The sequence below is a fragment of the Nematolebias whitei genome, chromosome 21 (genome assembly GCF_014905685.2).
Source record: "Nematolebias whitei isolate Nwh7 chromosome 21, NemWhi1, whole genome shotgun sequence".
NCBI lineage: Eukaryota > Metazoa > Chordata > Actinopteri > Cyprinodontiformes > Rivulidae > Nematolebias > Nematolebias whitei.
In genome coordinates, this window is record NC_056518.1 from 26696324 (window position 1) to 26708491 (window position 12168).

General features: G+C 37.5%; 2 protein-coding genes across 2 annotated transcripts; both read left to right on the forward strand.

The window, feature by feature from the left end:
* Positions 1-362: 362 nt before the first annotated feature.
* On the forward strand, positions 363-2349 carry LOC119427174 (cytochrome c oxidase subunit 8A, mitochondrial). Its single transcript, XM_037694755.1, has 2 exons — positions 363-564; positions 2021-2349. Exons 1-2 carry the CDS (start codon positions 448-450, stop codon positions 2114-2116), a joined length of 213 nt encoding a protein of 70 aa, XP_037550683.1. The 5' UTR covers positions 363-447; the 3' UTR covers positions 2117-2349.
* A 3698-nt stretch (positions 2350-6047) lies between these two features.
* Positions 6048-10479, forward strand: LOC119427846 (glucosamine-6-phosphate isomerase 2). The gene is made up of 6 exons (XM_037695500.1): positions 6048-6374; positions 6459-6560; positions 7552-7734; positions 7866-8050; positions 8468-8642; positions 9393-10479. Exons 1-6 carry the CDS (start codon positions 6251-6253, stop codon positions 9449-9451), a joined length of 828 nt encoding a protein of 275 aa, XP_037551428.1. The 5' UTR covers positions 6048-6250; the 3' UTR covers positions 9452-10479.
* The last annotated feature ends 1689 nt before the right edge of the window (positions 10480-12168 follow it).

Below are 12168 nucleotides of genomic sequence, written 5' to 3' on the forward strand. Positions count from 1 at the left end.
CTAAAAACAGTTTCAAACATGAATGTTTTATTACATAACTGGGTATAAATGATTGGACAGGAAAAAACACTCTGAATTAAAGAGGGGTAATAATGTTTTGGCATGTTGCATAACTGTTTAGCTCTGGTGAAGTGCCAATTCATGCAGGTGGGTATTTTTTACCTCTGTATTAACAATTCTTTCTTCTTAATTTGATGATTTATTTTCTTTAAACGAATAAAACATTTGCAAATACATATAGTGTCATCAAAAACGTATTGATTAGAACAATTTCTTTATGAGAATGAGGCAGTACTCCCTCCAGGATGGGAGGTGGCGCTAAACTGCTGATAATGTTCGCGGAGGGATACTTAAGCAACCGGATCACTTCCTTTCAGCGTTATACCTGCGCTTTTCGTTGAAAGACAACTTCAGTCATCGAAAGAGATAAAACCCGATTTTTGAAAAATGCCAGTGTTTCTGAGGACCATCGCCCGCCGTGCTGCTCCGGTTCTGCGTAGCAACAGCGTCACGCAGACTGCGAACCTTTACTCCAGACCGGCGAAGGAGAAAATCGGCCCCTTTGTGAGTGTCGTTCCAAAGCTAACATGATGCTAACGGTTAGCATCTGTCCTTCACTGTCGAGGTCAAAAAAGTTCAGTCCGTGGGAATTCTTGCACCAAAATATTTTTCATTCAGTAAAAAATCCGCAGTTGCTTGATTAGTCGTTTAATCATGCTAATGTATATCGTTTGTATTGAAAGTAAATTTAACAGTATTCTCTTTCTGATTTTGCTAGGCCTAAACAAAAAGTGTTTAACACCGTTTTCCCTAAACACGAATAACTTTCTGAACTCAGACTCCTCAGATATTATTTATATTTTTAATTACACTGTTTATAAGGAGTTATCATTACGATCCAATGTTATTTTGTCACGTTAATATGATGAAAAATAATTATCGCTGATTAGGCTAATGCTAGCCTTTCACACATTTCAAAACTAACGTGAATTTAATAATTAAAAATGAGTTAGAAAAGCATCACATGGAATGATTTAAAGTAACATAAGGTGAAAATGAGATATGATGGACTATTAGAGCCTATTGAAACAAGAAGACCAGTTGATACAGCAGATACAGTCCATATTTATGTTTTAAAGTTATTTTTTTAATTTATTTATTTAAAAGGATTGAAAGAAAGAAAAGACAAAGTAAGACCCCAAAATATAAGAAATATACACAGAGCACATGGCAAAACACCCGGCCACTGTCTGTTCACCTGCAAAGAACTTGACAAAACACAGCAACAACATACATATGTATAAAGAACTTAAAATATTCATGGCTTTGCAGTAGGTTTCCATAAATATATATACCCATACCTACGCCTATATACATACATACATACATACACATGAATATACATTCATATACATATCTATATATCTACATATAAAGCCTACGTAAGCATCCCTGCATCTATTTGTATGTGGTTGTGAGCATGCATAAGTGTATAAGGCTTCTCTAATAGAACATTTAATAGTAACCGTGAAGCAGCAGAGACCCGACCCCCAAGACCAGAGGTAGACAACAGCAACAAACTCATAGGCCCCCGCCGCACCGATGCAGTTCCAGGCCCGGGCAACGAGGCCCGGGCACTGAGGACGCACACCACCCAGGCCAAGGCCTGACGGGGCCAGAGGTCTCGGGTACTCTGGCCACTTCAGATGTTAATCCAGTTGAAATTTTAAACAAGGAGCTGGAACAATTTGCCTTTGTGACCACTTGAGGGTGTCATTTCATAAAATTACAGCAAAACTTCTTCAAGAATCAAAACCCCCCAAATATCCTGTTGCTTTTAAATGTGCTTGCTTTTGATTCCTGATTGACCAACTAGCCTTAAATATGGAACATAGGAGTTGCTGTTTCATCCTTTTTGTTAGTTTTTCTTGTAAAATCTTACTGTCAGATTTTTAGGAGTTCTAAAACGTAAGATTTAATCCTGTTAATTAAATGATTAAACGTCCTCTCTGTTGTCCAGGAAACTATAATTGCAATTGGGCTGTTTGCCGGCGCTATCCTGGGACCGTCTGGATGGGTCCTGTCCCACCTTGAGGACTACAAGAAGAGAGAATAAATTGGACATGTAAACTGTCAAACCTCTGTCTCGTCCTGGGACCATCGTCGTAAAGATCCACAGCAGAGAAGAACCTGGATCAAATTTTATTGTCGTCTCTTCTACCTCTAACAGTTCAACTCAACATCCCACTTCTCTCAAAATGATGACTCTGAAACTTGATGCTTTGAAAATTGTATTGAACATCTTCCTCATAAGGAGTATGTTACATAATTAAAATATAAAACACAAAATGTTAGTTTCTTTTGAGTTTTTTAAATTACAATATTTTAACCAAATACACATTTTTCAATATTTTGATGGGAGTTTTGTGGCTTTTAATCTCAAATTCTGTAGGCTTTCAAAGGTGCTCTCATGGGTTCTTAAACACCAGTCGGTTGCACAAAGCATCTTGAATTCAAGTTTTATTTTTGGTTTGAGTTACGGATTGTTTGATGTTACAGAAACCAGTGTAACCCTTTCTCCACACTGAGAACGTTTGGGGTGAAATAGTTGGACTTCAGCAACTGAAGAGCATCTCAAACCGCCTTATTTTTATTATAAATAAGATAAAAAATGTATTTCAAGTCAGTTGATTACTAAATCTGTAGTATCCAACATTGTTTTTGCTCAGATTCATAAAATGGATTGATTTCAGATTGATTTGGGCTGTACAATATCTTACTAATTAAACTACTTATCAAACATTGACCTAAAGATTCATCATTAAACATTGTAGTTTAAAAAGGCATATAGTGATTCATTAAAAGATTAAGGAACCATAGAAGAGCACAATTAAAAAAGCAATTGGAGTATTTTGTACTGCAGCTCTGAGTCAAAAACCTGTATTTCAATTGAAACTATTTAAAAGTTATATAATTTGATGCTTTTAGTAATCACTTATTCTTAATTTAAAAAGCTTATCACCTTTACATTGATCTTGACCTAAAATTAGCTGAAATAAAAGAAAAGGCTGTTTACTACAACAGTAATTTGTTAATTGTATTTTAATTTTGACCTTTAAAAAAATTATTGGACTTTGGCATTTTTTAGGATCCTTTCTGCCAAATCCTAATCAGTGATTTATTCGTGATACGTGATTAGTTCTTTGACTAAAAGAATGTGTTGATACACAAGTTATCAATATTTAATGGCCAATAGTTGATCTACTTTACAAGTGCCCTCTGTGTGAGGTGGTAACCGGTAAAACCAAGAAAAAAAGAAACATTTGTTTAAAAACTGGGATTTCATCATTGCGTAAACTCTGAAATCAGTGAATACCTCAACAGTTCTCAACTATGAAGATTTAAAATAGAAGCAGGGCAAACATTTGATAAATGTTCATCTTCAGTTTGCTGCAGGATATTTACCAGCAGCCCATAATCTAGTACTGACCTCTTACTGTTGCATCAGAGATGAAAGGCTCCAGCTGGATAGAAGTGATCTCAGACTGATGAAGTCCTTTGGATGAAACGTTTCAACACAAACCGTCCAGATCAGGGTTCTGCAACCTTTACGTTCCAAAGAGCCATTTCTGCCCTTTCACTAAATTAAACGTGTCCAGAGCCACAAAACCTGCTACAGTTGTCATTTTAACTGGTGGCCCATGGACAAGTGGACTTTTCTGCCCTGTAGGCATGAAATTAAAAAACTAAAAAAATCTGTTTTATTGATATTTTACATTTTAAGACAAAAGAAAAGACTGGATTCCATCCATCCATCCATTGTCTTTACCCCTTTCAACCTTTTTCAGGTTGCAGGAGGTGCCCATATTCAGGTCGCAAGTCTATCACAGAATTAATTTTTTTCTAGAACAGTGCTGTGCATTGAACTGGGCTTATGCAATAAAAAAAAAAAGAGTAATTGAGTATCTTATTTTGAAGAAATAAAGTTAAAGTGAGTATAATTTACGCTGTGTATTAGTACTTGTAATACATATTACAGATGTGTATATATATATACAGATATATATATATATATATATATGTATGTATGTATGTATGTGTGATATATGTGTATACAGATATACACATATTTGCAAAGGAAATGACAGGAAAACTGCTAAAACTAGTCCTTTTTTGTTGCGAGTATAACATCCTATAAAATTAATGTTTATGTTAGTTTTGGTCAAAGCTTGAAAGAGCCACAGCGGAGGGACCAAAGAGCCACATGTGGCTCCAGAGCCGCAGGTTGCAGACCCCTGGTCCAGATTACCTGATTATGTTTGTTGGATTTTTTTTACCTGGATTACTGAACATGAACTTTGATATTCTTTTACAGACAGAAGTATTTTGTAAAACTCTTTCCCTAACAACAAATCCATTTTTCTGACATGTTTTCCGTTGACTCTGTTGAAAAGGACCAAGCAGAGCAAATGGTTTAACATAATTACTTTAATAGGTGTTTTTCCCAGTATAACATCAGAATCAGAATAAGCTTTATTATCATTGTACTGGGATACAGTGAAATTATGTTCCTAGTCGTCCGACAGATTGGCGGAGTGCATGTTTCTGCTGCTAAAAACGCTGCCCCTTATTCTTTATCTTTTCTTTAACATCTCACTGACATTGGAAAATAATACTCCAAACACAAAGCTTAAATAATGCTCAATAATCCAGGTATACAATCCAACATTTTTCAGTCATTGTCATCTGGACAGTTTCTTTTTATTTTTGTGCTGAAATGTTTCGCCTTTGGTCCGGAAGGCTTCATCAGTCAAGGAAACACACAACAAAACTGATTTTGTTGTCCACTGCTACCCACTGAGCAAGGAGACGTCGAAACAACGTCTTTTTAAAGTTATTTTTTCACGTCTAATTTGGGTCCCTCCCAGGTGCAGACTGTTACGACAGACCACGTCTTTTTCCGACGTCCACTGGACGGTCAATATAGACGTATTTTCTACATCAAAATTTAACTTGTTTTATTCACTTCAGATAATAATACAACTAGTAAGTGCTTCGTGTTGTCTTCATTGTATGTTCCCATGCAGTGTTAAACACATTCACCCTCAGCTGGATGTTGGAACGACTGGGGTTCGATCCCAGGACCTTCGGGTTAGAGTCGGCTACTCTAAGAAATTTCTAAGAAACATTATATTTGACCATCTATTGTGCAACAGGAAACTACACTATAGATACTAGGTTTACAATTAAATCATCACTCCTTAAATGTCACTAGAAACAGATGGACTAAGTTTTACAAATAAATCACAGTTTGTTTCCTTTATCCTCTTTACTGGATTAACAGAAATAACTTCGAGAGAAAATAGCAACTGTTGGTTTATGAATGAAGCCGTGCAAATTTATAATCATAAAAGAGTAACTGTGCAAAGTGATTGTGATTATGATCGTAAATTTTATGGTTATAAAAATTATGATTCACTAAGACACACCTACACCTGTCTTGGATGTCTATACGACCACTTTATATCGATGTACAAGTGACGTCATGGTTAGACGTCCAGAGTGGACCTTGCTTGCACGTCGTGGAGACGTCCAGAACCGACGGACTCAATATAAACGTGATCTGCACATCCATTCGACGTCTAAATGTTTAATGGGTATATCTTGTATGTAAGGAATATTGATAAACTTTGTCAGCTTTTTTTTTTATTTTATTTTTTTTTGCATTTTGCTTTATGCCAATGAGCTGAGATTTTTATATTGATTACAAAACAAAATTGTATTTTGTGATGAGAGCTGAAAATCACTTTTCAGTCAGTTAAATTGTGGTCATGATTTTTGTGCGGTAGATAACACACAATGTATAAATGTTTTAAGAATTTTCAAGCGTTTCCCATAAAGATAGTAATATCAGAAAAACAAGAAACGATGTGAAAACAAATAAAAACGAACATTAGTTGTTTTATCCGTTGTTATACTTTTTGGCCCTCACGGCTTCCCACACATCACCCTTTAAAGTCACGTGACCGGCAGCCGATCATGTGATCGAAAAGCAAACTATTTACAGAGTTCCCGTTTGAGAAAACATATTTTTTGTTCGGAGCTAGTGTTGTTAATAGCAAAAGAGCTGTTTTAGATGAACTGCAGAATAAATTAAAATATTACTCGACGTTACAGAGCAGCTCGTGCTAACGTTAGCTCAAAATTCAGTTTTTCTCGTCACTTTTTAAATAAGAGTTTAATTAGCACAATGAGGCTGGTGATTCTGGACGACTATGACCTGGCCAGTGAATGGGCAGCTAAATACATCCGGAACCGGATAATCCAGTTCAATCCGTCCGCAGAAAAATACTTTACTCTGGGTTTACCAACAGGTTAGCTTCGTTTCTTTGTCGTTCTCTTTTTTCTTTGTTGCAAAAAAAAAAGTATTTTAAAATATTGTTTATATATTTTTTCAGGCAGCACTCCGTACGGCTGTTACCGGAAGTTAATAGAGTTTTACAAAAGTGGAGATCTGTCTTTTAAATATGTGAAAACCTTCAACATGGATGAATATGTTGGTGAGTTTGAACCACGCCTGCACAGTCCTGTCAAATTGTGCTGTGTTTCTGATTAAAATGTAGGAAAATAGTCATGTTTGTTTATTTTATCTGTAGATAGATAGATAGATAAGAATCTCCAAGGTGTAGTGGTCATCATTAACTGGTTATATTTATTTGATTTTAAAAATAATGTTCTCTTTAGAGCTTGAGGAGTTATTGATTCTGAAATATCTCATTGTCCATCATTAAAACCTTGGAAACAGCCCATGCCATACTACAGTATCTCACAAAAATGAGTACACCCTTAAGTGAAAATGCCCAAACTGTGCCCAAAGTGTCAATATTTTGTGTGGCCACCATTATTTTCCAGCACTGCCTTAACTGTCTTGGGCATGGAGTTCACTAGAGCTTCACAGGCCGCCACTGGGATCCTCATCCACTCCTCCATGATGACATCACAGGGCTGGCAGATGTTAAGAGATCTTGCGCTCCTCCACTTTCCATTTGAGGATGTCCCACAGATGCTCAATAGGGTCTAGGTCTGGAGACATGCTTGGTCAGTCCAACACCTGTACCCTCAGGTTCTGTAGCAAAGCATTGTCAGTCTGGGAGGAGTGTTTGGGGTTATCATGTTGGAATACTGCCCCGTGGTCCAGTTTCTGAAGGGATGGGATCATGCTCTGCTGAAGTATGTTCAATGAACTGTAGCTCCCCACAGACCCAAACCGTGACACTCCCACCACCAAGCTGCACTGTAGGCAAGACCCACCATCAATTACTCCTCACCTGGTTGCCGCTGCTTACGCTTGACACCATCTGAACCAAACAAGTTCATCTTGGTCTCGTGGTTCCAGTAATCCATGTCCTGTGGTCTGTTTGTCTTCAGCAAACTGTGGGCTTTCTTGTGCATCTTCTTTAGAAGAGGCTTCCTTCTGGGTCGACGGACCAATTTGATCCAGTTTGTGTCATATGGTGTGAGCGCTGACTAAACTAAGGTTTGGTCCTGCAGGTTTGCCTCGTGCTCATCCAGAGAGCTATCACTCCTACATGTGGAACAATTTCTTCAAACACATCGACATCGATCCAGCCAACGCCCACATCCTGGATGGAAACGCTGAGGACCTGGAGGCTGAGTGTCAGGTGTTTGAGCAGAAGATCACAGAGGCCGGAGGAATCGATCTGTTTGTTGGAGGTAAACATGTCGCAGACATGAGCTGATACATGTGCAGTATTGAAAAGTTTACCTTCTGTTACCAACCTGATCAGATTTCCATCATGTTCTCTTAGAACAGCTCTGATCAGTTAATGGGAATGTTTCTGTAGGCATTGGTCCTGATGGTCACATAGCGTTCAATGAGCCCGGTTCCAGCCTCGTTTCAAGAACCAGAGTGAAAACGTTGGCAAAGGACACAATTCTGGCGAATGCTCGTTTCTTTGGCCACGATCTCTCCAAGGTTCCCACCATGGCTCTGACTGTGGGGGTGGGGACTGTCATGGACGCCAAGGAGGTCAGACAAGTTTGTTGCTGAATGATTAAATCACAGTCCTGTTCAAAAAGTCCTAATCCAGCCCTCATTTCTTTAGATTTTCATTTGAAGCAGCCAGACACTCCCGTTATCTTTTCAAAGTGGTCTGGATCAATAGTTAGTCTTTCTGCAGGTCTTAGGTAGCTCAACACACAAAAACACGGCTCTGAAAATGGTCTCAGGGACTCAAACTGAGTGAATAGATATTGATCAAGGCTGCTTCAAAGATGACGTCTGGCTGCTTGGAAGGAAGATGAAAGAAATGAGGACTGAATCAGGACTTCGGCGTTTGTATCCTTGCACTTGTTTAAACCTCATACTTTTGCTCAGACTACAAGAGTTGTTCGTTTCTTGGATCCCAGCAGGAAGTGACATCACTGACTGCTTTTCTCCCTTCAGGTGATGATTCTGATCACAGGGGCTCACAAAGCCTTCGCTCTGTACAAAGCCATCGAGGAGGGCGTTAACCACATGTGGACGGTGTCTGCCTTCCAGCAGCACCCCCGCACCATTTTCGTCTGTGACGAGGACGCCACGCTGGAGCTGCGGGTCAAAACTGTCAAATACTTCAAAGGTACGAGCCGCACCTGAGAGGAGACGCCGAAGAGCAACCGAGGCTTGCTGCGTCAACTCTGATTCACTCGGCTGTTTTCCTCTTCTTTATTTTTCTCTGCAGTTGAACTACTTCTGCAGACTTTGTGCTGTTTTAGCTGCGCATTAATCAAAACGTTCAGCTCATTCAGGAGATGAGTTCTATGACTCTTAGTTTTTGTAACTCGTATTTTTTGTAAACAATCAATTTAATTTTAATTCCGTTAAGAAATGCGTTGGGTTCTCTTAAATTCCTTACGGTTCTTTCAAATCTGCTTCAGCTACTTGCTCTGTTTTTGTCTTTTTAAGCTACTTTTAGTTCTTACCAAATATTCTGTTACTTTTAGCAAGACTTGTTTTTCTACATAAGGCTTTTAGCCAGACTTTTATCTTATCTTTTTGCTGCTTTTAGCTCATCTTTAGTTGCTTTTAGCTAGCCTTTGCTACTTTTTGCCACATTTTTGCTTCTTTTAATTCATATTTCTCTTATTTTCGCTACCCGTGTGCTTCTTTTAGCTAGTGTTTGGCTATCATTTAGCTGTTTTTTTCGTGTTTTACAGCTTTTTTTCTTTAGTAAATTTCAGCAGTTATTCAGCACCAGCATTCACATCACATTTTAGCAGAAAATACAATTCTATAGTTTTTATTTGATCATTTTTAACATATTGGATCATTTTTGTGCTGCAGAGACCGTCTGTCTGATATTAACGTGATTTTTATTCATGAATTTTAGGGTTGATGCACGTCCATAATAAGCTTGTGGACCCGGTGCTCAGCATGAAGAACCAGTGAAAGAAAGAAAACGGAAGAGGCTGCAGGATTCATCTGAGGAGCCAGAGTTTGACTTGCTGTTACTTTTGGTTTTTATCTGCCTTCATTGTTGCCATCAGGCCGTTGCAGATCATTACCGAGAGCTCGCTGCTCACGTTTGTGTTCGAACTGTTCCAATGAAACTAGTTATTTCTTTTACGGCTCTGTGTTTAGGATTTGAAGAGATGTGAGAGTAAAGATGAAAATGGTTCAGATCCAGACTTCCTGAAGGTCTTTTAAAGGTCCGACACAAGGACTGAAACTGATGGGGGATAAAAGCCGCCAGCGTCCAAACGAGTTTTAAAAGTTCTTCAGAAAGCCTGGAGGACCACTGATCCAAATCACTTTAACAATAACAAAAAGTCTGTGCTCAGGAGGAAAATATAACAAAATAAGGATTAGAATTCAGTTTTAAGTTAGATTTATCTTCAATGTATTGATGCTCTGAAGGAAAAAGGGACTGCTGTTTATTCTTGGATCTATTGAAATAGGAACTGGTTTAAAATTATTTTCTTCGACGTTTGGTCTTTGTGATTTTTTTTGTCAGATGAATGATGTTTCTTTGCTCACTTCTACCTTTTTGTGCACTTCCCAACTATTAGGAAAAAAAAAAGTTGAAATAAAAGACTCCCAAGAAATGAGATACAATTGAAAAGCTTTAATTCAGGCTAGAAAGAGAAATCCAAACCGAGTCCAACAGTGGTTTCATCTAAATGCATTTTACAGACTGAGTTGGTTCTTGATGATAATTCCTCTTTTTTTCTCATGTGAATCTGCTCCTTACAGTCTTGAGAAAAAGCAGAACGTTTGTGTTAAAAGATAAAAACGACCTGAATCATGAGAATCGCTCAGCTGTTTATCACCAGCACTCCTCCTTCGCTGGATTTCTAACATGTTTGCACATTTTTCCAACATGATTAGTACTTTGTTGGTTTTTGTTACATTCCCTCCCTGCTTTGTTTCATTTATGAGCCCTAAGATGTTTTATTTTGCACATACATGCACTGTAATCGGCCTTTATTCTAAATTAGGAATCAAACATCTTTGCTAACGGTGTTTTTAATTATTGCTTTGTTTCTGATATGCAAAATAAAGGTGAGCAGACTCAGGATGCTGTCTCAGAAATTGTATTATTATGTCGGCATAGCTGAACTTCTTACTTTTCCATTAGTTCAAATGCATTAATACAGTTTTCCCACAGTGAGGCAGTCAATCCAAAGCTTCAACCACAAGTCGTCAGAAAACCTCAATAAAGGAGTTTTTAAAAGAATGAAACAAGACATTAAACCATGTTTAATAACATATTTTATTTCCAGAACAATTACCGTAAGAATTTTTTTGTCATGGAACAAACATTTTAAATAATTAGCGTAATAGAGTTTTATTTGGAGCAATTCCAAATACTATTTTAATCATCTTTACAGACATGTTTTAAAGAAGCGCCTGATTTATGCTCCAGTTTTATAATTGTTTGGTGCGTGGTACTTGTCAGAGCAATGCTGAGGTTGTGAGTTCAAGTCTCACCTGGAGCAGACTTAAGGTTGGCTCAGTGGGAACCAGGAAGTTACAGGTTTGATTCCCTGCCAAGTCCATATGTGGTATCCTTGAGCAAGGCGCCAAACTGCTCCCTGATTGTTCAGATGGCTTCCTGCTGTGCATCTCATGTCATTATTAGTTGTATGGTCACATACAACATGACAACACAGTACTTTAAAGAAATCTACGATTTATTGTTGACACAAAACCTTGTTTTTTCTTAAATTAGTTTTTTGTAGATTGAACGCAAGTTACTGAAACAAAATACCTTTTTCATACATTTTTATTTTGTTCAAACTTTTATTCTTTTGGTGACATAAATGTTTTAAAAAAGATTCACCTTGCTTCAAGATTCAGTGGCGGATTTAAAAGCCCCTCTGTAAATAATGAGCAGATTGTTAGGACCAATCAGAGTAGAGCTTTTCAGGAGGCGTAGCCTTAGGAACAAAATTTATTTTGCTGCAACAAAACAAAAAATGAGAAATATTTGAATTTTCAACAGTTTTTATTATTTTAAAGTGGGGTGCCTCAGGTGTTCATTCTTGGACTCGTTTATTTTCTACATATACACGTGGCTTACATGGTTTCAGTTGTGTTTTTTCACTGTTGTGCAGATGATGCTCTGATTTACCTTAAAGCCTAAATATTTTTCAGATGCACCGGTTTAGCTGAGGTTATCAAGAGGATGGCTTTGAATCACTTGTAGCTAAATAAAACGGAAGTGCTGATGATTGCCTCAAAACATGTTCAATATTCTGAAGTTCAATGGCTCTCAAGCTGGTCACAGAATTACCTACAGGCTTTTGTGTGTTTTTCTGTCAACAGTGGAACCCTCCTGGGTCTTCTTTCCTGGAGCTCATTATAATTTTAAAATAAAAATGATAACCATGATCTTGGAGTTTAGCTTGAATGCTTTCTTTGGCTCTTTTTCTATAATTGGCACTATTCATTTGATCAACCTTGAGTTGCATTTCCTTTTGCGTCCATCTCCTGAAAGGTTGGCTACAATCACACAAACCTTCTATTTATTAGTAATAATGACAGCGGTGGTCAGAGAAACATAAATACGATTGGAGATGGTCTTAGAGCTTTTACCTTTGACATGGGCTTATATATATATATATATATATATATATATATATATATATATATATATATATATA